This window comes from Sarcophilus harrisii, chromosome 2, assembly GCF_902635505.1.
Source record: "Sarcophilus harrisii chromosome 2, mSarHar1.11, whole genome shotgun sequence".
Classification (NCBI taxonomy): Eukaryota; Metazoa; Chordata; class Mammalia; order Dasyuromorphia; family Dasyuridae; genus Sarcophilus; species Sarcophilus harrisii.
The window spans coordinates 36,140,209-36,165,652 of NC_045427.1; the positions used below are offsets into that span (position 1 = coordinate 36,140,209).

Consider the following 25,444-nt stretch of genomic DNA (forward strand, 5'->3'; position numbering starts at 1 on the left):
GATTAAATAAAAATGAGTTAATATTATCTTCTTCTCTGTCCACTTCAAGACTAATGTTCATTTCTCTCTTTTCTCTCATCTCTCTCAATCATTTCTTAGGTGTTACACAATTCTTATCTCCAAAGGGATGAGAAAGTAACCCAGAAATCTGTGATATATAATATCAGGGGAAAAGATAGTGAGAATGTTGATTCCGTAAGGACCCCTACCGTAACTCTAAATAGTATTAGTTCATTAGGGCTTTATAAAGGATAATGATTGTTAGTAATTATTCACTTAGTAATATGTATCTAGCCAATTATTTAAATAGGAGGTAGAAGAATAAGTAATATATAGTTTGTATAAATTACATAGGAATATATATATATATATTTGGATAGAAGGGCTTTATAATAGGCCTCATGCTTTAATAAAATGAATATAATTTGTTTTTTTTAAATTAAAGCTTTTTATTTTCAAAACATATGCAAGGATAATTTTTCAACATTGACTCTTACAAAACCTTGTGTTCCAATTTTCTTCTTTCCCCTCATCCCCTCCCTTAGATGGCAAGTAATCCAACATACGTTAAACATGTTAAAATATATGTTAAATGCAATATATTTATACAATAATCTTGCTGCACAAGAAAAATCTGATCAAAGATGAGAAAGAAAACAAAATGCAAGCAAACAACAAAAAAAAGGTGAAAATACTGTCTTGTTACACACTCAGTTCCCACAGTCCTTTCTTTGGGTGTAGATGGCTCTTTCTCTTCATCACAAGATCATTGGAACTGGTCTCAGTCATCTCATTGTTGGAAAGAATCACATACCCATTTTTTTTTTGTCATGGAACCTTTGAAATCGTCTTGGATCATTGTCTTGGTCAGAGAAGCTAAGTTTTTCACATTTGATTATCCTTACAACATTTCTGTTCCTGTGTATGGTGTTATTCTGAGTCTGCTCACTTTATTTTGCATCAGCTCATGTAAGTCTTCCCATGTGTCTCTGAAACCATTTTGCTCACCATTTCTTATAGCACAATAATATTTCATTTTAGTATATACCACAACTTGTTCAGCTGTTTCATAATTTAAAGGGTATCCCCTCAAATTAATTGATTGAAAAATATTTCACAAAATAAATGTAAATACAATAAAACATAGATAATGTTTACTGATGATTTTCTAAGTCAACATGTGCCCGCAAGGATTCTTAGCTATGGCTTAATGGCCCCCATTGCTGCTTGATCTTAGTACTACTGGCCTAGATCACTGACCTGCCCAGGTTTACAGAGCCAGTATGTATAAAAGAGAAACTCCAACCTAAAGTCAGGTTTTTGTTAATAATGCTGTTTCACCTTATATACATGATGCAAACAAAGTGAGGTGCCAGGAAGAGCCATTACTTACTGAGGGGAATAGGGAAGGCTTCATGAAGGAGAGAACATCTGACTTGGAAGCTGAAGAACAAATAGCATTTTAACAGACAAAGACGAAGAGGGAAAACATTTCTTTTAAAGGATAAATGAAAAAAGACAATGAAGGATGTGGGCAGGAATTCTAGAGGACAAAGACTATTCCATAATATGTGGGAAAAGAATTCGTTGGCATGAAAAATGATGGTGGTGTTCCACAAATTAGATCCTTCCCAAGATTTGAGAAGAATTCCTTCTTTTTCATGATTCAAGTTTTTTCCTCATTTGGATCTTTTTCAGTCAAAAGTTCAGCCAATACAGTTGCGAGCCATCATGACAGCTAGATTATAAGGACTGGTTAATTTCCTAAATCAAATGAGATGACATATGTAAAACCTTTGCAAATCTGAAAGCATTATAGAAGTATTAGTTAACATTATCATCATTATTATTACTATCTACTTCCCATATTATCTCGGAAAAGTTATTTAAACTCTCTGGGCCTCAGTTTCTTTCATGTGTAAAATGTGGTGATGATCCTGAAGGTCAGATTAATCTCTATCTAAAGGGTTCTTAACCTGGGAGTCCATGAATTTAAAAAAAAAAACTGATAACTTTGTTTCGAAAAGATTGAATTCCTTTGTAATCTTATATATTCTATTTCATGCGGTTAAGAAAACATTCAATGATGGGGTCCATTGACTTTACTAGAAATGGACAAGAAGATCGAGGGATCTATAATACAAAATAGATGAAGGACTCCTCACCCATATCTTAGGATGTGGATCCAGGAGCTACATAGCAAGGTGGCTCTCAGCAATATCTTAAGATCCAGGGACTTCTGCAAAGGCCTTGAAATTGGCTCATTTCCCTGGAACTCTGGTGGAAGATGCGGTGGATGAAAGGAAACTTCTCCTAACTTAGCCTAGCTTTTGTTACAGATCTTGGTGGCAAGGGGCTCTGGACTTTCTAACTAGGAGAGAATTTGCTCCATCTTTTTTTCCCTTTGAGCTGGGCCCCATTTGCCATCATCAACTCTTTCCTTTCCAAACCTAAGAGCCCAAAATCAGATATCCAGTAAGGAGGGGGACTTGACATTATTTCCAAGGGCTCTTACTTCCCTTCCATCCCACCTTTCCCCAATCTAAGCCATTACTAACTTTTAATGCATGTGAAGCCACAATTAGTACAGCACTTTTCATCAGTTCCACATTCTTCATCATTCTGACACAAGGGTTTCTGAATAACCATGCAGGTGGATGGTTGAGGCGGACAGTCCCAGGGCTTAACTGTTACAACACAAAAAAAGCAGACAAGTCCATGATCCAGGCCTAGAACTCAGCCTTTAGCGGTCTTAGTTGATGCTAAAGATTTTACCTCACAAGAATTATTTGGATAAATATCTGATGGGTTACTACAAAGCCAGACTGCCAAGTTTTTCTTTTGGCTGTGCCCTTTCCTTTGTTCTCTTAAGGAATCACCAGGGACAATAGCCCTAGGTCCTTTAGTAAGCTAAAATGTCTATGCATTCCTAAAAATCTCCTCTGATAAATCTGTCACAGGAAGCTGATTTCCTTACGTTATTAGTCCTTTGAGATCAGTGGTTCTCAAACTTTTGTTTTCAGTATCTTTATCCTATTAAAAATGATTGAGGATCTCTCCAAAGCATTTTTGTTTATCTGGATTATATTTATAGACATTTACCATATTGGAAATATAAACTATTTTTGAATTTGTAGACCCTCTAAAAGGGTTTCAGAGATCCCCAGGATTCTCTAGACCATACTTTGAGAACCACTGTTTTAGATAATAGATTCCTAAAATGTTGCATCTAGAAAAAACTTTAAAGTGCAGAACATAGAATGTTCGACTTGGAAGGGAACTTACATGCTAGGATACAGAATGTTAGAGCTGGAAAGGACCGTGAAAGGTCCAAATACCTGGGGTTGAAGTTGCTTTATGGACACATATTCCTAAGGTTACAGCTTATGAGCTCATGCTGGTGCATTTATCTTTAATAGTCACCCAGTTGACATCATTTTCTCCTCCCAAAAGAAGTATTTATTGTAATGGCATTATAGGAATAATTACTATGCAACACTCCCCTTGAAAGTTGGGGCATACTCTCCCACAGACACATATTGCATCAGTAAAAAGAGTGAGGACATTTGGGCTAGTAAGAAGTACACACTTAGGGAATATATGTGTCAAGGAGACATAGATCTCTGATAGTGCAGGATCTTGATATCCTGCTTCTTCCTATGTCCTCCCTGGGTGTGGTGTCTCTCTTAAGAATGTTTCTCTCTTGGTCTCTACGGTCCTGCTTCTCTATGTAGCTCACTTTCTCATTGCCAAGACTAATTCTTTCTTGAATCCATGATTGGCTCTCTTCTCTGCTTCCAGGAGTCGAGCTTCTTATAATGGCAACAACTGGCCTTTGATTAAGCTGAAGGAACTAGAGGGCAGCCAGTCATTGATTTTAAAAGTTTGGCTAGCCCCCTCAATTTGACTAAAACAAATTGGGAAGCTCTAAAAGGCAAAGATTCTCCCTGAATCCCAGTGTTCTTCTCAGCAAAATGAAATGAATTCTTCTCCTTCAGTTCTAAGATTAAATACTATTTATGACCAACTTGGATGCTGGGAATCTCTGCTCATGGCCAGCCTAGATGTCGCATATCTCTAATTCTGGTCTTGTGTCTGGCCAACGTTTAAAATCTTTTTATTTCAAAGTTTTTTTTTATTTTCAAAACATATGCATATTCTTGAAATATGCTTAAAAATTAAATAAAAAGAAAAAAGAAAAAAAAAACTTATGCATAGATAGTTTTCAATGTCCACTTTTGCAAAACCTTGTGTTCCAAATTTTTTTCTTCCTCCTTTCCCTCACCCCCATCCTTAGATGGAAAATAATCCAATATATGTTAAACACATGCAATTCTTCTATATACATTTCTACAATTGTCGTGGTGCACAAGAAAAATTAGATCAAAAGGGGAAAAATGAGGGAGAAAACAAAATGCAAGCAAACAAAACAAAAAAGTGAAAAGACTATGTTGTGATCCACACTCAGTCCCTCTTTCTGGGTGCAGGTGGCTTTCTCCATTACAAGACCATAGGAACTGCTGGCCAGCTTTGAGCAAAAAATCCTACCTCCAGATCTCACCTTTCCAGGGTGGGGTACACACGAAGCCACAACTAGAAGCACAGCATTTATATGGTTTCTGACACTGCTGGTCTTTATGACAGGGCACGGAACAGTTTTTAAAACCTTTGAAGGGGAATGGTGGACACTTTCCTGGCCTGACTGAAAGAGAAGACACAGGTACTCCCATTATTTGCAGCCACCCCTGCTTCCCACCAAAATAATATCCCTTTTGTCCTTCAAAGCATGATCTAAACCAAGAGTCCTCAAACTACAGCCGCGGGCCAGATGCGGCAGCTGAGGACCTTTATCCCCCTCACCCAGGGCTATGAAGTTTCTTTATTTAAAGGCCCACAAAACAAAGGTTTTGTTTTTACTATAGTCCAGCCCTCCAACAGTCTGAGGGACAGTGAACTGGCCCCCTATTTAAAAAGTTTGAGGACCCCTGAATTTCTAAACCCTTCTCCAGGACAATTTCCCTCTAATCCACTCCTCACTCCTCTCCTTTTTCTAAGTCCAAAGGCATTGTTATAGAGGATTACTGAAAACTGTATCTTCCACATCCTTGATACTCTGCTCCCCAAAATGATCAAGATGAGGCTCTGAATATAGTCAGCTAACTAACCTTAGGCAGTAACCAATCTTTCCTTTCCCCTCCCATACGCTGCCTTCATCTGAACTATGACCTCAGTCAAATAATTTTCCTCTCTCTGAGCCTCAGTTTTTCCCTTCTATAGAAGAATCAGATTAGACCAAGTAGGTGTCAAATAATTTTCAGTTAGACTGTTAACTCGAATGGTAGAAAGAAAAATACATCTTTATTTTAGTAACTTCTAGCTGAATTTGAATATTTCCTTAAATAATTAGTTAAAATGAAAATATCATTATTCTGAGGAGCTCATATTTTCCAGACTGCCAAGGTACCATTCCATACAAAAAGGGGTAAAAACCTCTGAACTAGGTGATTTTTATGGGGTCTTGAAAGATCAAGTAGGCTCTTCCCTTTATCCCCAAACCCAACCCTTCAGCCCCAGGTCTGCCATACTTAGCCACTCACCAGTTCCTGCACAAGATTGCTCACAGATTTTCTTGGTGGGAAAATTATTGACATTCCCATCGCAGCCACTGTAGAAGAAATGTTTGCAGGCCCGTGCCTTGGTACTATAGAACCATCGTAAGGAAAAATTTTCACAGTCACCCACTTCTGGAATTAGGAGGCATATTTCTGGGTGAAGGATGAAAAATGAGGGACAAATAATGGGAACAGATTCCTTTCCTCTATGTGCTTGCTGTAGCTTCCCAGTCCCAGTCAGGACTATGGGACTTGGCCTGAGCTCTGCCATTCCTTCTGCCTGTGGTCTTAAGCAAATCCCTTTCCCTCTCCAGTCCTCCATACAAATTGAAAATTGGTATAAAACTATAGGTTTATACTTGGTTTTTTTCTCACTCTTGCAGATGTCTCATGGAGCTTGGATGGAATAGTTGAGTATCTTTGAAACAAAACTGAAAGTACCCAGCAAACAAGAGGGGATAATTTGGACCATTCACTTAGAGTTGGAAGGGACTTTGGGAGTCATCTTGTTAAAGATCCTCATTTTGTAGATGAAGGTGATCGTTAGTAGTAAACTTGTGACTCAAGATAATCTGTTCAGTTTTCAAGGATGAATAGAAGAATGATAATTATAATAACAATAATAATTATAATTGCTTATATTATCAAGAAAATATTTCCATATCCATTATCTCATTTAAGGCACAAAATACTATAAGACTAGTGAGACAGATATCATTTTTATTTGATGAAAGAGTAAACAGCCTTGGGAAGATTAAGTATTTCATCTGATTCATAAAATAAGAGGTGGGGAGATGACTTGAGTCATATCTTTTGATTTCCAGATCTAGCTTTGCTGGGGTTTCATATGTAGATACTAGAGTAGATAAAATGTCAGTCTTATAGCCAGAGAGACCTGAGTTCAAATTCAATCTCACACACTTACTAACAGTGTGACCAGGCAAGTCCTTTAATTTCTGGCTGCCTCAGTTTTCTTAATGACAAAATGATGGATAGTAATAGCATGTGTTTCCTGGAGTTATGATGATCAAGCACACAGTCGATGCTTAATAAATACTTGTTTGCTTCCTTTTAAAGGAAGTAAGTATCTCTCTGTGTCCACAAATTAGTTAGCCAAGATACCAGTGAGGCAACTTTGGCAACGACTTTCTGAATTTTAATTTTTGTATTGGAAGGATCAGGGTGTAGAGAACTTTCAAAGATTCTTTTCATCTCTATCATTTTCTTTATGTTTTATTATCTTTTTGTTTTATTTACTATTTATCATTATCTTTGTGTTTTGATCCCAAACATTTCATTTCATTCAGTTTCTGGGATACAGTTTTAGGATGAAGAGGGGTGCTCACAGTCACAAAAGGAGCAGAGATATCACCTGTGTAAGGAGCACACCAAGAGGGTAGAAAAGAGACCTCTTCCTGGATCATACCATGTTGAAATACTACTAACTTAGGTACCCATATTTAGGTTTTAAAAAACTCATATATTAGCCAATTAATGTCCATTATTCATTGCAGAATGTAAATATCTACTTCATGTTCATATATACACATGTTCATACATCCATAACACATATATACTTGTTATGTATATATTTATGCTGTATATAATTTTCTGTGCATTTTAATAAATGCTTACTATGTAACAACCTCTTCATTTTTTAGTTAAGGGAACTGAGCCCTAGAGCCCAAGGTAACATAGTTGCTTAATGCAGAATCATCATTTGAACAGATTTTTTTTTACCTTTTAGGAGCAGATATTCAACAAGGTACTAACTAAGAAATTGTAATAAAACGTTCCCCAAACCCGGAGTACACTCTCTTGCAAGTAGAGAGTGCAGGGAGAAATGAACTTGGATTTACAGGATATATAACAAAAGACTAACTGGATTTTTTTTTTTTTTTTACTTTTTTTTAAACTTTTTTTTTTTTTTTTTTTTTTACTTTTTTACTCCCATGATAACATATCCATTGACATTGCAAATGCTCTATTGAGCCATTTACCTGGAGTCAACATTGTTGACTGTTTAGGAGGAGTCTGAACAGAACAATTGACTTGCCTGATACTCACTAACTCAGAACTCTTTTTGCATTTGAGTCTTGCCCTGAGAGCTAATAACTGCCCAGCTCTGCCTCACTCAAATCCAATTCCCTTGCAAGTCAACACATCCCTTTTGGTGTCATTGGTCTTCTTCTAGGAGGAAGGGTGAACAACAACAACAATCTGTTGCAGGGAAACCTAAAACAATTCCTATTCAGGATTTTTCATTACCTATGTATGGCTTCAAGCATTTCTTCCCACAGTTGTATTTGCAGCACTTCATTGGAGATTTGCAGTCGAAATCCATGACACACTGATCCTTTTCCACAAGGTCACATGTTATATTTTGGGTTGGACATATTCCTGACCTCCTAGGTACTTAATGAGATGAAAGAGAAATGTTAGATAATGAAAAACATTAGATGGATGAGAACTTTGAAGGAGTAGTGTGATACAGTGGAACAAGCACTAAAATTAGAATCAGAAGATCTGAATTCAAATTCTGATTTTTGCCATTTGCTGAACTGTATGATACTGGGAAAATCACTTGACTTTTCTGATCTCACCTCTCTCACTTACAAAGTGAAAAACTTGGATGGCATAACCCATAAGATTCCTTCAAGCCCGAAATCCATGATCTTACAGACACAGAATGTCAGAGCTGGAAGAATCTTAGAAAATGGGATTCTCAGGAGCTTCAGAATAGGAGACAAAGAGAATTTCCAATACTGGAAATGGAAGTGGGAAAAGACAATCTCCCCCCACAACTATCTTAGTTGGATCATGGGGGGTTGTTTCTTTTAGAGATGTCAGCCAATCATGTATGGTTTAGGAGAATGCTCCTGGGAATAGGGAAGAGAAGACAAATGAAGGAAAAGGAACATTATATTGGAAGCTCTTTGAGATCAGAGACTGTCTTTTGCTTCTTTTAGAAAAGCTCTTTAAAATGATTTTTAATAGCAAATTTTTTTAATTGAATAAGAAAAGTAGAGGAAACATTGGACAAGAAATTAGAGCAATTCAAGAAAAGTGTGGAAAGAAAATTAACAGCTTGATAGAAGAGGCACAAAAATATTAAAGAAAATGATTCCTTGAGATCAAAATTATCTATTTAAGAAAAAGAAACTAGATCCATGGGATATCAAGAAACAATAAAGTCAAAAGATTGACAAAAATAGAAGAAAATGTGAAATATCTCATAGAAAAAATAACTGATCTGGAACATGGATTTAGAAGAGACCTAACTTTAAAATGATTGGACTACTGGACATTATATTTCAAGAAATTAAAAAACTGTCCAGACATCTTAGAACCAGAGGGAAAAGCAGAAATTAAAAATATTCACCAATCACCTCCCGACAGAAATCTCCAAATAAAAATTCAGGAATATTATTATTTAAATCCAGAACTCCTAAAATATTATGGTCTAAATTCAGAACTCCCAGGTCAAGAAAAAAAGACTAAAAAAAGCCAGAAAGGGAAAAAATTCAAATACTGTGGAGCCAGTCAGGATCACATAAGTGAAGAAGAAATGAAAAAGTACAAATGGCAAGAAATGACAAATGGGAAGAAATAAGCAATAAAACTATACTAATAGGGGACCTCAATTTACTCCTATCATACCTAGATAAATCTAACTATAAAATGAATAAAGAAGTTTAGGAGATAAACTTTTTAGAATAGTTAGATGTGGTAAACTTGTGGAGAATATTGAAAGGGAAAAGAGAATGAGTACATACCTATTTCTCAGCTCTGCATAGGTCAGAATTAAGGCATAAAACCTTCATAAACAAATTTAGAAGAGCAGAAATAATAAATGCATCTTTTTCTCTGAGCATAATTCAGTAAGAAATGCATTTGAGAAAGGGTCTTTGACCTCTACATGAGAAAACAATTATAAAACACTCCACACAAATAAAGATATCTATTAATTGCTCATGGATGGGCCAAACAACTACATTAATTGTTAATTCTGCTAAAATTAACTTACTTGTTCAGTGTCATACAACCAAATTACAAGAGAATCATTTTGTAGAACTAGAAAAAATAATAGCAAAATTCTTCTGGAAGAACAAAAGGTTAAGAATTAAAAGAATCAATGGGAAAAATGTGAAGGAAGAAGATCAATAGTATCAGATCTCAAATTATATTGTAATCATCAAAACAATTTGGATAAGAAATTTAATAGTTGATCAATGAAACAGGTTAGGTTAATAAAATAAAGAAACAAATGAACACACTACATGTTTGATAAATCTGAAGATTCTGGTTTCTGGGGCAAGAACTCATTATTTGACAAAAACTTGTGGAAAGACTGGAAAGCAGTCTGCCTGAAACTAGACATTTCGGCTCAACATTTCAAGGTCAAAATGATCACATGATTTAGATATAAAGGATGATATCATAAGCGCGAATTTAGGACATGGGAGAAATTACTTGTCAAATCTATATTTAGGGAAAGAATTCATGATGAAAGAATAGATATAAAGAAGTTAACAGAAAGTAAAATAGCTAATTTTAGTTGTATAAAATTTAAAAGATTTTTCTCACATACAGAACCAATGCAGTTAAAATTAGAAGGAAAATAGGAAACTGGGGGAAAATCTTTAGAGCATGTGTCTCTGATAAAGATTTCATGTCTCAAATATATAAGGAATTCAGCCAAATACATAAGAAAAAAAATTCTCAATTGATAAATGGTCAAAGAGATTTAATGAGGGAATTTTAATAGGAAGAAATCAAAGTAATCATTAGTCATATGTTGTTTGGTTTTTTGTTCTTGAAGAGGATCATGAAATCAGGGAGGTGATGCCATGACATGCGGGTAAACTGGATTTAAGTAAGGGAGGGCTGTGAGAAGTAACCTTTCTCACTTTCTCCTCCAGAGCCATATGAGTCTAGTGGCAAGATATAGCTCAAGAGGTCTGGAGATAGCCCCAGATACAATGGATGACTGTCCTATAAAGATTCTTTAAATGACTAATAATTAAAGAAATTAAAACAATTGGGAGGTACCACCTCACAACCATTGGATCGACTAAGATGATAGAAAAGAGAAATGATAATTCCTTGATGTTACGTGGGAAAATAGGAACAGGAATGAACTGTTTGTTGGTAAAACTGTGAACTAGTCCAGAGCTTTTTAAACTTTTCCACTTGTAACTCCTTTTTGCCTGAGAAATTTTTACATGATTCCAGTTATATTAAGTATGTAAAATACACATCAAACATTTACTAATAATAAATCATAATTTTGAGAGCTCCACATTCAGTTATGAGAACACATATAGGATCATGGACCATAATTTAAGAAGTCTGGAATTAGTCTAACATTGTGGAGAACAATTTGGAACTATGCCAGAAAATTTAAACAACTGTGTATACGTTTTGATTTAACAATATCAGTACTAAATCTATACTACAAAAAAGGTTGCCACAAACATTTTTGCACATGTGGGTTCCTTTCCCTCCTTTAAGATCTCTTTGGGATATAATCCCAGTAGTAACACTGCTGGATCAAAGGATATGCACAATTTGATAACCTTTTTAGCATAGTTTCAAATTGCTCTCCAGAATGGTTGGATCAATTCACAATTCCACCAACAATGTATTAGTGTCCCAGTTTTCCCACATCCCCTCGAACATTCGTCATTATCTTTTCCTGTCATCTTAGCCAGTCTGAGAGGTATGTAGTGTTAGAGATAGAGGTAAAAGTTCTCTTAATTTGCATTTCTCTAATCAATAGTGATTTAGAGCACCTTTTCATATGACCAGAAATGGTTTTAATTTCTTCACCTGAAAATTATCTGTTTGTATCCTTTGACCATTAATCAATTGGAGAATTGCTTATATTCTTATACATTTGAATCAAATCTATATATATTTAGAAATGAGGCCTTTATCAGAGCCTTTAGATGCAAAATTCCCCCCCCCCCAGTTTTGTGCTTCTCTTCTAATTTTGGCTATATTGTTTTTGTTTGTACAGAACCTTTTAAATTTAACATAATAAAAAATATCCATTTTGTATTTCATAATGTTTTCTAATTGTTCTTTGGCCATAAATACCTTCCTTCTCCACAGATCTGAGAGTAGATTATTGCTTGTCCTCCCTATTTGCTTATATAATGTCTATATCTTTTTGTCTAAATCATGGACCCATATCGAGCTTTTCTTGGGTATTGGTCCATGCTTAGTTTCTGCCATACTATTTTTCCAATTTTCCCACTGGCTAGAATTCTTAAGGGCCAAGCCTTAAACCAAAACCAATCTGATTCTCATTGACCAGCCACCAATATATCCCAGGCTAAACTCCATTTGGTCATTATTTGGGTCCTAATTGACTTAGGTTAAATGTAAATAGCAATAATTTTTTGTTTGATCAGAAACCCTGAGGGCCTTCCCTTCCTAGATTCATTCATTTATTTATTTAGCTTTTTTTTTGGACTAGGTGAAGAAGGAGATTCTTTAAAGGCTTCAACTGCTACCTAGTCTTAATCACTGAATGGATGCAGCCCCAGTTAACCTGAGACCTGTTGAAGACCTTAGCTTAAAAAGACCAAGGTTTCCTATTTCATCCAGGGTTATCTCCAATCCTCTCCTTCTATATCTTGCCACTGGACTCAATTGATTCTAGAGGGGAAAGTGAGGTAGATGACCTTGCACAGCCCTCCCTCACTTAAATCCAATTCATTTAGATGTCATGGCATCACTTCCCTGATGTCATGGTGCTCTTTGAGAAGAAAGGCAAACAACAACAACATTTCATTTTGCTTGAGTTCATGGAGGCCTTTCCAGGTTTTTTTTTTTCTGAGATTATCTGGCTCATCATTTCCTATAGAACAATATTCCATGACAATCACATAACATAATTTATTCAGCCATCCCTCTACTGATGAACATCCACTCAGTTTTGGATTTTTTGCCCTGAGAAGAGAACTGCTATAAATATGTTTGTATATAGAAGTCCTTTCCCTTTTTTTGTAAATCTCTTTTGGTTCATGCCTACTAATGGTATTTTCAGGTCAAAAGATGTGCATATATTTATAGGCAGAGTAAAAGCAGGAACTCTCCCAATATCTCCAAACCACTCCAAATTCCTTTAAATAATGACTCTAAATTTTTTTTTAGAATGTCAGAACATCCAAAAAGATGGAATTTACCAGCTGAAGGCAGCTTAGAAGGTCAGCAGAAAAGGTCTATGACACCAGTGTGGGTGTCTAGCATATAGTTCTCGTGCGGGTTGCAATTTTTATTATTTACAGCCCTTTGGGTATAGATCCTATCTTTTGATCATTTATTAACTGAGGCTCTCATTTTTTATAAATTTGACTCAGTTCTCTCTGAGAAATAAGGTCTTATTAGAGAAATTTGCTTCAAAATTCTTTTTATAATTACTATGGCTAGCTATATTCCCCCCATTTATTCTATTCTCTCTCTTCTTTCAATCTCTCTATCCTCAAGTGTTCTGCTACTGACCATTTCCTCCGTCAATATGCCCTCTCTTTTTATCACCCTCCCCCTTCCCATGTTCCAGTCCTCTCATATTTTCCTGCAGGATAAGGTAGATTTTTATACCCATCCTGAGTGTGTATGTTATTTCTTCTTTGAGCCAATTTCGATGAAAGTAAGGCTCACTGACTCACCCTTTCCTCCCCCTTTCCTCCTCTATTATAAAAGCTTTTTCTTGTTTCTTTTTTATGGCAGATGATTTATACCATTCCACTTCTCCTCTTCCCTTTCTCTCAGTACATTCCTCTCTCAATCCTTAATTTCACTTTTTTTTTTAGATACTGTCCTTTCATATTCAACTCTTTCCTATGCCCTATACCTATATATACTCCTTCAAAATGCCAAAATAATTCTAATGAATTACAAGTATGATTCTCCCATAGTGGAATGTAAACAGATAAATCTTATTAAGTTTCTTATGATAATACTGATTACCTCCTTATACTTCTCTTGAGTCCTGTATTTGAAAATAAAATTTTCTATTCAGCTCTGGTCTTTTCATCATGAATGCTTGAAAATCATTTATTTCATTAAATATTTCCCTAAAGAATTATACTCATTTTTTCTGGGGAGGGTATTCTTGGTTGTAATCTGAAGTCCACTGCTCTTTGGAATATCATATTCTAAGGCCTGCTATCCTTTAATGAAGAAGCTGCTGAATCTTGTGTTATCTTGTCTGTAGCTCCACTATAGTTGAATTATTTCTTTCTGGATGCTTACAATATTCTCTCCTTGACCTAAGAGTTCTGGAATTTGGCTACCATATTCCTGGGAGGTTCATTTTAGTATCTCTTTTAGGAGGTGATCAGTAGAATCTTTCAATTTCTATTTTACCCTCTGATTTTAGAATATCAGGACAATTTTCTTTGATAATTTCTTGAAATATGATGTCCAGACTCTTTTTTTGAACATGACTTTCAAATAGATCAATAATTTTTAATTTCTTGCTCTTGAACTGATTTTCTAGGGCAGTTGTTTTTCCAAAGAGATATTTCACATTTCCCCCTAATTTTTTTCATTTTGGCAATTTTGATTTATTGTATATTGCTTTCTCATAAAATCATTAGCTCCCATTTGCTCAGTCCTTACATTTTTCTTTTTTAAAAAATACACATTGCTTTATTAATTATGTTGGGAGAGAAAAATCAGAGCAAAAGGGAAAAACCATGGGAGAGATTTTTTTAGAAATACAGAAAAAAGAAAGGAATATAACATGTGTTGATTTACATTTAGTCTCCTTAGTTCTTTTTCTGTGTGCACATGGCATTTTCTGTACAAAATGTATGGGATTATTTTGGATCACTGAACCACTAAGAAGAACCAAGTCTTTCATAGTTGATCATCACACATTCTTGTGATATATTACTGATTCTGTTTTTTTTACTCAGCATCAGTTTGTGTAAATTTTGCTAGATCTTTCTGAACTCAGATTTTTCATCATTTTTTATAGAATAATAATATTCCATTACCTTTATATGTTCAACCATTCCCCTATTGATGGGCATCTACTTCTTTTCCAGTTCTTTGCTACCACAAAAAGAACTGCTAAAACATTTTTTTTCATTTGTGGGTCCTTTCTTCTCCTTTCCTTGGAATACAGACCCAGTAAAGGTACTGTTGGGTCAAAGGGTATGAACAGTTTGATAGCCCTTTGGTCATAGTTCCAAATTGCTCTCTAGAATGGTTAGATCATAGCACAACTCTACCAACAATGAATTAATGTCCCAGTTTTCCCACATCTCCTCCAACATTTGTCATTATCTTTTCCTGTCATCTAAGTCAATCTGAAAAGTGTTGAGGTAGTACCTCAGAGTTGTTTCAATTTGCATTTCTCTAATATATTTAGAACATTTTTTTCATGTAACTATAAATGGCTTTAATTTTATCATCTTTAAATTGTTCACATCCTTTGGCTCAATTCTAATTTTTAAGAAATTATTTTTCTTAATAAGTTTTTATAATTTTCCCCAATTGACCACTTTTGCTTTTTAAAGTCTTCTTCTCTTCATTAGCTTTTTGTATTTCCTTTTGCACCACTCTCAATTCTTTTCCTGATTTTTCCTCTGTCTTACTTGATTTTCAAAATCCCTTTTGAACTCTTCCATGACCTGAACCCAATTCTTATTTTTCTTGGAGACTTTGGATATAGGAGTTCTAACTTTTTTATCTTCTTCTGAGTATGTGTTTTGATCTTCCTTGTCACCATAGTAACTTTCTATGGTCAGAAACTTTCTTTGTTGTCCGCTCCTTTTTCTAGCCTATTACTCAGCTTTTGTTAAAGTAGGGTTCTATTACCAGGGTGGAGGGTATACTGTCCCAAGCTTTAAGGATTTTGTGCAGTTGTTTTTAGAGATCCTTCTAGGGACCTGACATAAGTATTCTTTTCTGCCCTGTATGTTAGGAATATCCCTGTCCCACTTGTAGCTGTAAGATATAGTGTGCGAAGCAACAGAGTCCAGCTTTGCTGATGCTGGGGCTGAGGCTGTACTGGTGTGGTCTGTGCTGGGATTACATCCTGGATTCCTATCCTGTTTTCACAAACCTTTTCTGCTAACCTTCCAAGTCCTCCTTGGTGTCTCTAGGCTGAGAGGTCTAGAAACCCTTAGTACTGGTGCTGATTTAGAGGTCCCTAGACCTGTTCCTGCTTTATTGGCATGAAGCTGGGGCTGCACTGGTGCAGTTTGCATCAGAACTATGCTCTGGTCTCTCACCCTGGTGACACAGATTTTTTTGCTGACCTAAGTTGCCTTCAGCTGGAAAGTGTTCTACTACATCTTTTGGAGTGTTCTGACATTCTAAAATTTATTTAGAGTCACTATTTAAAGGAATTTGAAGTGATTTGGGGGAGACATTGGGTGTTTACTGCCTTTACTCTGCCATCTTGGCTCTGCCTCCTTCAGTGGGCAGTGGGTAGGGGAGAAAGCAGGGGGAAGGGAAGAGCCAAAGAATTATTCTCACCAAAAAACCAAAAATCTGTGGTTTCAGAAAATCTTATCAACACAACTAACTGACTGACATTTTTATTGCTATTTTATAGAGGAAGAAATTGAAAGGAAAAAATTATTTATTCATGAAAGGTGATTCTTAGTAGAATTAGAACTAGTGTTGAGGTGGAAGACACTCTAACAATGTTAGCATCCCCAGGTTGGTGTTGTGAGTATGGCAAAAGAATTCCCAAACTCAGTTTGTCTCCACCTTAAGGGACAAAGATTTATTAGGCTGCTTAATGGCAGGCTAAGTTAAAATGGAATTCACCAAAGAGCCAGAAGCAAGAAGATAATTTTATAGGAAAGAGAAAGGAAGATTAGGTTCAGGTCACTGATATGCTCATTTTATGGCTTAGAGATATAATTGAGGAGTGGCAGGGGTGGGTTGCCCCCATTATTGAATTGTTTGGCTTTTTGAAAAGTATAGAATAGAGGTGAAGCAGTTTCCACCATTGAATTCTATGGTTTACTGACCAACAGATTGTTCTCTGATGGTCAGCATTATTTGTGGCATTCCCAAGACAGGGTAACCTTAGGGTTTCTCAGAAATCGCTACATTCTCCCTAGGAGCTACACTTCATCATTAGCTGAAAGTCCCTGAGGCTCACAGGGTTAAAATTGGAAACAATTTAAGAGAAGATTAAGTCCACGAGGATGAGGAAACTGAGGTACAGAAGGATTAAATGAGTTGTCCAAGACAACTCCCAGAGGTAGTAAGTATCTGGAGCAGGATTTGAACTCAGGTGTCCCAACCCTAACCCTCCCTGACACTCTATTCACTGCTCCAAGCCCAGTCTATCAATCAAGAAGCATTTATTAAGTGCTAACTCTCTGTCAGATGGCATCCAGGTGGTGTAGTGGGTAGAGTGTGAGTTCTAAAGTCAGGAAGATTTATTTTCAAGAGTTCAAGTTATTTTCAAGACACTTAGTAGCTGTGTGACCTTGAGAAAGGCACTTAACCCTGCTTACCTCAATTTCCTCACATGTAAAATGAGTTAGAGAAGGAAATGGCAAACCATTTCAATGTCTTCGCCAAGAAAATCCTAAATGGAGTCACAAAGAGTTAGACATCACCAAAATGACTGAAGAACAACTCTCTGTCAGACACTGAGCTAAGTGCTGGAAATACTAAAAAAAAGGCAAAGGCCTTGCCCTCAAGAAGCTCTCAGTCTAATGGGGGAGACAACAAGCAAACAACTGCACACAAATGAGATACAAACAGTGTGGAGGAAGATAATCTGAAAGGGGAGGGGTGGTTAGGGCTAGTGGATGCAGAAAAAGCCTTCTTTGACAAGGGATGGGAATTTCGCCTGAGTCTTGAAGTAAATCAGAGAAAAGAACGGCTGAGGAGGGAGAGTATTCTGTGCCTAGGGGAAAGCCAGTGTAAATGAAAGAAGGTGATAGATCAGGTACTGACATGATGGAAGAGTCTTATTTCCAAGGTTTACCCTCAGAGTAACCACCAACGAGGGCCTTTTAGGCACTTAAGGGCAGGCAAGTGGCCAAGTGGGATGTTGTGTTAGGAAAACCTGAGTTCTATGAACTCTGTGACCCATAACTTCTGTTTGCCTATTTTCTCATTTGTAAAAAGAAGACAGTCCTATGAGGATCATATAAAATGTTTGTAAAGTACTTACCACATTTGCCAGCTCCATAGTAGCTGCTCTGCAAACACATAGTCCCTTCCCTTGCCATTCAAGTGTCCAGTTTGGTAGGTTACCCTCTCAGTACTGGGGAGGTCCTATGTCACTCTAGCTCTCTGTCATTTGGCCAGTCCCAAATGTGTTTTACTATACTGCTCTTCCCCTAATTTTCATTGGATGAATTTCTAATTGTGATTATTATTCCCGTAATCAAACTCAAGTCTTCTGATTTTTAGCTTGGGCTGTAACAACTTTTCCTCTCCAATATTATTTAATCCATTATCACTTGGTGATGTGTATGGTGTATTATTACATTTCTCTCTGTTGGAGTCCCTTCGCAGGCTGTGGGTCCTTGTGGACATCTACCCTGTCCATGAACAAGCCATCTACCCATAATCCTCAACCACAATCCAGTCTTCAACCCATACTCAATATGGCCTGTCACTGGGGAAATGACATCAGGGCAGTTGCAGGTGGTGAGCAGGGTCCTCTCTATACCTACCTGAAAAATTCTTATGTATAAAACCATGTGTCCATTTCAAGGAAAGACTGAGGATCAGGAAGATGTTGATCACACGTTTCCAAAACCATGTATGATGGGGGCTGAAGATAAAGTAGAGAGAATAGAGTTAGGAAGAAGCTTAAACACGTCTAAGCCTTTGAAAATGTCCCAGTGGAGAGAATCATATGTGAATATGATTTATTGTGAATGGATGATGACCGTCTGTTACCATATGTGGTAAAGAGGCAAAGTGCAACAGTGAAAATTTAAATTACTAGCTGTATGACCCTGATAATTTAATATTTTTATTAATTAATTTAATTTAAAGGCGAGTCTTGTTTTCAAATTCTGATGGCTACTTATCACTTTTGTGGCCTTGGAAAAGTCACCTAACCCTTGGGCCTCTGCTTTTTTATTTTTATTATTTTTTCTTTTTCTTCTTTTTTTTTTTTTGCTGAGGCATTTGGGGTTAAGTGACTTGCCGAAGGCCACACAGCCAGGAAGTGTTAAGTGTCTGAGGCCAGATTTGAACTCAGGTCCTCCTGACTTCAGGAATGGTGCTCTATCCACTGCACCAATTAGCCACCCTGGACCTCTGCTTCTTAATGAGCTGATCTCGATGGTCCTTCCAGCTCTGATATTTTCCGTTTCTATAAAAAATAAGACTAATAGTATTGGGGAGCAGTGATTCTGGATGTTTACTGAGAGAGGCACCAAGTGTGAATTGGAAGAGGAATGAGATCTAGGTGGCACTAGGGAAGAGAAGTACAAAGTATGACACATCTGGCCATGGTGACAAACCAAGATGGGAGGTTCTGAGTGTGTCTTTAAGGATAAGAAGACTTGGAAGATGTGTTGATCTCTCCCATTATCTTGAGACTAAACTAAGTAGTGATTCGGTCTGGCATTCAAAGCCCTCAGTCATGTGGCCTTCACCTGCCTTTTTAACCTTATTCCCTATTAGTCTTCCTCATAAATCCAATATACTGGCCATGTGGCTGTCTTTATCTTTTTGTTTCCCACTCCTAGGAATTGGTGCAAACTTTCTTTCTGGAATGCACTCCCTCCTCATATCTTCTAGATGAGACCATTCTCTTCCTTCCAGACCCAAATTCATGCCACTTATCTGATATTTCCACCAGTTTCTCATCCTACTTTATTTGACAATATTCTATATTCATGAAGGTGAGGTAGAACTGGCTTTCTGCTTTTATTGTTTTTGTATTTTGTTATATTTTTGTTTATTGATAGGAATCAATTGATAGAAATCAATGTAAACCATCAGTTGTTTTGTGATTCATACTTATTTGGGACATTGAAAGGTTACATTCAAAATATCATTGATTTTTTTTTATAACTTTTAATTGACAGAACATATGTATGGGTGATTTTTTTTTACAACATTATCCCTTGCACTCACTTCTGTTCCAACTTTTCCCTTCCCTCCCTCCACCCCTCCCCTAGATGGCAAACAGTCTTATAAATGTTAAATATGTCATAATATATCTGAGATACAATATATGTGTGCAGAACTGTACAGTTCTCTTATTGTACAGGAAGAGTTGGATTCAGAAGGTAAAAATAACCTGGGAAGTAAAACAAAAATGCAAGTAGTCCACATTCATTTCCCAATGTTCCTTCTCTGGGTATAGCTGATTCTGTCCATCATTGATCAATTGAAACTGAATTAGATCTTCTCTTTGCCAAAGACATTCACTTCCATCAGAATACATCCTCATACAGTATCATTGTTGAAGTATATAATGATCTCCTGGTTCTGCTCATCTCACTTAGCATTAGTTCATGTAAGTCTCTCTAAGCCTCTCTGTATTCATCCTGCTGGTCATCTCTTACAGAACAATAATATTCCATAACATTAATGTACCACAATTTACCCAACCATTCTCCAATTGATGGGCATCCATTCAGTTTCCAGTTTCTAGTCATTACAAAAAGGGCTACCACAAACATTTTGGCACATACAGGTCCCTTTCCTTTCTTTAGTATCTCTTTGGGATATAAGCCTAGTAGTAACACTGCTGGATCAAAGGGTATGTACAGTTTGATAACTTTTTGAGCATAATTCCAGATTGCTCTCCAGAATGGTTTGATTCGTTCACAACTCCACCAACAATGCATCAGTGTCCCAGTTTTCCCGCATCCCCTCCAACATTCATCATTATTTTTTCCTGTCATCTTAGCCAATCTGATAGATGTGTAATGTCTTAATTTGCATTTCTCTGATCAATAGTGATTTGAAACACCCTTTCATATCAGTAGAAATAGTTTCTATTTCATTATCTGAAAATTGTCTGTTCATATCCTTTGACCATTTATCAATTGGAGAATGGCTTGATTTCTTATAAAGTAAAGTCAATTCTCTTTATATTTTGGAAATGAGGCCTTTATCAGAACCTTTAACTGTAAAAATGTTTCCCAGTTTATTGCTTCTCTTCTAATCTTGCTTGCATTAGTTTTGTTTGTACAAAGGCTTTTTAATTTGATATAATCAATTTTTTTTATTTTGTGATCAATAATGATCTCTAATTATTCTTTGGTCACAAATTTATTCCTCCTCCACAAATCTGAGAGGTAGCTATCCTATGCTTCTCTAATTTATTTATAATCTCATTCTTTACGTTTAAATCATGGACCCATTTTGATCTTATCTCGATTTTTGTGTTAAGTATGGGTCCATGCCTAGTTTCTGCCATACTAATTTCCAGTTTTCCCAGCAGTTTTTGTCAAATAGTGAATTCTTATCCCAAAAGTTGGGATCTTAGGGTTTGTCAAACATTAGATTGCTATAGCTATTGACTATTTTGTCTTGTGAACCTAACCTATTCCACTGATCAACTAATCTATTTCTTAGCCAATACCAAATGGTTTTGGTAACCACTGCTTTATAATATAGTTTTAGATCAGGTACAGATAGGCCACTTTCATTTGATTTTTTTTTCATTAATTCCCTTGAAATTCCTGACCCTTTGTTCTTCCATATGAATTTTGTTGTTATTTTCTCTAGGTCATTAAAATAGTTTCTTGAGAGTCTGATTGGTATAGCACTAAATAAATAGATTAGTTTAAGAAGTATTGTCATCTTTATTATATTCGCTCAGCCTATCCAAGAGCACTTACTATTTTTCCAATTATTTAAATTTGATTTTATTTGTGTGGAAAGTACTTTGTAATTTTGCTCATATAATTCCTGACTTTACTTTGGTAGATAGATTCCCAAATATTTTATGCTGTCGACAGTTTTTTCGAATGGAATTTCTCTTTGTATCTCTTGCTGTTGGAGTTTGTTGGTGATGTATAAAAATGCTGAGGATTTATGTGGATTTATTTTGTATCCTGCAACTTTGCTAAAGTTGTGAATTTTTTCTAATAGCTTTTTAGTAGAATCTCTGGGGTTCTCTAAGTATACCATCATATTATCTGCAAAGAGTGATAATTTGGTTTCCTCATTACCTACTCTAATTCCTTTAATCTCTTTCTCAACTCCTATTGCTGAGGCTAGTATTTCTAATATAATATTGAATAATAATGGTGATAGTGGGCAACCTTGTTTCACCCCTGATCTTACTGGGAATGGTTCCAGTTTTCCCCCATTACATATAATGTTTACTGACAATTTTAAATATATGCTCCTGATTATTTTAAGGAAAAGTCCATTGATTCCTATACTCTCAAGTGATTTTATTAGGAATGGATGTTGGATTTTATCAAATACTTTTTCTGCATCTATTGAGATGATCATATGGTTTTTGTTAATTTGGTATTGATATAGTCAATTATGCTAATAGTTTTCCTAATATTGAAGTAGTCCTGCATTCCTAGTATAAATCCTACTAGGTCATAGTGTATTATCCTGGGGATGATTTTCTGTAATCTTTTTGCTAATATTTTATTTAAGATTTTAGCATCAATATTCATTAGAAAGATTGGTCTATAATTTTCTTTCTCTGTTTTCAGCCTACCTGGTTTAAGTATCAGTACCATGCCTGTGTCATAAAAGGAATTTGGTAGGACTCCTTCAATCCCTATTTTTTCAAATAGTTTATATAGCACTGGAGTTAATTGTTTTTTAAATGCTTTGTAGAATTCACATGTAAATCCATATGGTGTGGGGAGTTTTTCTTAGGTTGTTGATTAATAGCTTGTTCTATTTCTTTTTCTAAGATGGGACAGTTTAACCAATTTACTTCTTCCTCTGTTAATCTGGGCAAGCTATATTTTTGAAGGTATTCTTCCATTTCATTTAAGTTATTGAATTTATTGGCATAAAGTTGGGCAAAGTAACTCCTAATTATTGTTCAAACTTCCTCTTCATTAATGGAAAGTTCTCCCTTTTCATTTTTAAGACTAACAATTTGATTTTTTTCTTTCCTTTTTTTAATCAGATTTACTAAGGGTTTATCTATTTTTTTCATAGAACCAACTCTTAGTTTTATTAATTAATTCAATAGTTTTTTTTATTTTCAATTTTATTAATCTCTCCTTTTATTTTTAGAATTTCAAGTTTAGTCTTTGACTGGGGGTTTTTGATTTGTTCCTTTTCTAGCATTTTTAGTTGCAAACCAAATTCATTGACCTTCTCTTTCTCTATTTTATGCAAGTAGGCCTCTAGAGATAAAAAAAAATTTCCCCTTATTATCACTTTGGCTGCGTCCCACACATTTTGATATGACATCTCATTATTGTCATTTTCTTGGGTGAAGTTATTAATTATGTCTATGATTTGCTGTTTCACCCAATCATTCTTTAGTATGGGATGATTTAGTTTCCAATTATTTTTTAGTCTATTTTCCCCTGGCTTTTTATTGAATATAATTTTCATTGCACTGTGATCTGAAGAGGATGTATTTACTATTGCTGCTTTTCTGCATTTGAATTTGAGGTTTTTATGTCCTAATGTATGGTCAATTTTTGTATAGATTCCATGAACTGCTGAGAAGAAAGTATACTCCTTTCTGTCTCCATTTAGTTTTCGCCAAAGATCTATCATACCTAACATTTCTAACATTCTATTTACCTCTTTGACTTCTTTCTTATTTATTTTGTGATTTGATTTATCTAATTCTGAGAGTGCAAGGTTGAGATCTCCCACTATTATAATTTTTTATCTATTTCTTCTTGCAGCTCTCTTAATTTCTCTTTTAAGAATTTAGATGCTACACCACTTGGTGCATATATGTTTAATATTGATATTGCTTCATTATCTATGCTACCCTTTAACAAGATATAGTGTCCTTCCTTATCTCTTTTAATTAGACCATTTTTTGCTTTTGCTTGATCTGAGATCAGGATGGCTACCCCTGATTTTTTGAGTTCACCTGGAACATTCTGCTCCAACCTTTTACCTTTACTCTGCATGTATCACCCTGCTTCAAGTGTGTTTTCTGTAAACAACATATTGTAGGATTCTGGCTTTTAATCAAGTCTGCTATCCACTTCCTCTTTATGGGGGAGTTTATCCCATTCACATTTATGGTTAAAATTACTAATTCTGTATTACTTGCCATCTTGTTAAGCTTTGCTTATGCTTTTCTCCTTTCCTTCCCCCTTATCCCTCTCCCCAGTATTATACTTGTGAGCACCACTTGCTTCTCACAGCCCTCCCTTTTTAGAATCCCTCCCTCCACCTTAAAATTCCTCCCCCTTTCTTATCCCTCTTCCTCACAATTTCTATATTCCCTTCCACTTAGCTTACTCCTTCCCTTTTCACTTTTCCCCTCCCACTTTTCCATGAGGTGGGAGAAGTTTCACTGTATATGGAATATGTCTAAAATTTTTCTCTTTAAGCCAATTCTGATGAGAGTAAGTAAGATACACACTATGTTCACCCCCTCCCTCCCTCCCTTCTTTCTCTCAGATATAATAGGTTTCCTTTGCCTCTTCATGAGATGTAGTACCCTCACTTTACCCTTTTTCTGGTACAATTTCCTTTTCACCTCTAGTTTCTAGAACCAATTATACATGTGTTCTTTATGTATATTTATAACAGAAATATAGTTCCCATGATTTTTTTTTAGGCTTCTCTTGAGTCCTATATTTGGAAATCAAACTTTTTTTTTAGTTCCTTTTTTTTCATCAGAAATAGATGAAATTCACTTATTTCATTGAATGTCTATCTTATTCCCTGGAAAAAAATGCTCATTTTGGCTGGCTAAGTTATTTTTGGCTGCATACCAAGTTCCTTAGCCTTTCAGAATATCAGATTCCAGGCCCTTTGATCCAGTGTCCACATTAAAGGAACTAAGGGGGATGAACATAGTGTGTATCTTACTCTCCTAGTGTGAAGGGAGGAAAGGAAGGAATCTGGAAGTCAAACTTTTAAAAACAATTAAAAATTGTTTATTAAATGTAATTGAGGGAAAATAAAATATCAAATAACTTAAAAAGTAAAATATTAAATCTCTGAATTTTACAACTCAAAATTTTGTTCTAGAAATTACACTCTATTTACCTTATTTTCCTTTAAGTACTAGTAAAAATCCTTTTGTCCACCCAAACCTCTATGTTGAGCACACTAAATAGAAGAGGAACCAGAATTGAATCACAAGAAATCAGACAATTAGAGCTGAAAAGGGACTTCAGAGTCTGTCCCTTAGTAGAAGCCTAGATTTTTCACCTGGCTGTGCTTCTAATTCTTTAGTCTTTGCCATCATGGCCACTCTGAAGCATCCCCTTGACTCACTATCCCCCTTCTCCAATTGAGGAGTTTCTGCAAAGCCTTCTATTTTTGGGATGGAGCCAGACTGGACATTTACCATTCTTCTCCAGGTATATTTCTGGCTGCAGTTTCACCACAGTTCTACTCCAGCAGGGACTTGCTCAAAGTTATAAAGTTAGTAAATGGCATAGTTGGATTTGAAACCCCAGGTTCTCTTGCTTGGTTACTTGGTTCTATTCCCTACCTCTTTGCTCGGTTTCCCCGGGTGCCAGCAGTCATTGTCTGAAGTATCCAGAAGAACATGAGAGAGCAGGATCAGGTCTGTCTACAGGTGATCAGGAGAGCTGAGGTCCAAGTTAATCTCTGAGAGATCAATTTCGGACTCTACAGAAAAAAGGGACTGGCTTCCACGTGACTTCATCAGCTCCCCATGTCCCCAGCTGAACATTTTGCTTCTATGGCAGTGAACTCACTGTCTG

The 25,444-nt window shown here is 35.9% G+C and overlaps 1 protein-coding gene across 1 annotated transcript; it reads right to left on the reverse strand.

The window, feature by feature from the left end:
* Positions 1-795: 795 nt before the first annotated feature.
* LOC111718807 (WAP four-disulfide core domain protein 8-like) lies at positions 796-25,444 on the reverse strand. Its single transcript, XM_031949485.1, has 7 exons — positions 25,210-25,444; positions 18,290-18,390; positions 7,881-8,027; positions 5,598-5,765; positions 4,562-4,702; positions 2,559-2,687; positions 796-1,764 (listed from the first exon to the last, which is right to left on the reverse strand). The coding sequence occupies exons 1-7, from the start codon at positions 25,266-25,268 to the stop codon at positions 1,757-1,759; spliced, it is 753 nt and encodes a 250-aa protein (XP_031805345.1). The 5' UTR covers positions 25,269-25,444; the 3' UTR covers positions 796-1,756.

Bases quoted from the DNA above. Each gene is read 5' to 3' on its own strand.
- LOC111718807 (XM_031949485.1), bottom strand. From the start codon at position 25,268: ATGTTCTTCTGGATACTTCAGACAATGACTGCTGGCACCCGGGGAAAC. The intron at 5,766-7,880 runs GTAATGAAAAAT...TCCTTCACCCAG, and splicing joins ATGCTTGAAGCCATACATAG to AAATATGCCTCCTAATTCCA. The intron at 2,688-4,561 runs GTGAGATCTGGA...GTGTTGTAACAG, and splicing joins GTGTACCCCACCCTGGAAAG to TTAAGCCCTGGGACTGTCCG.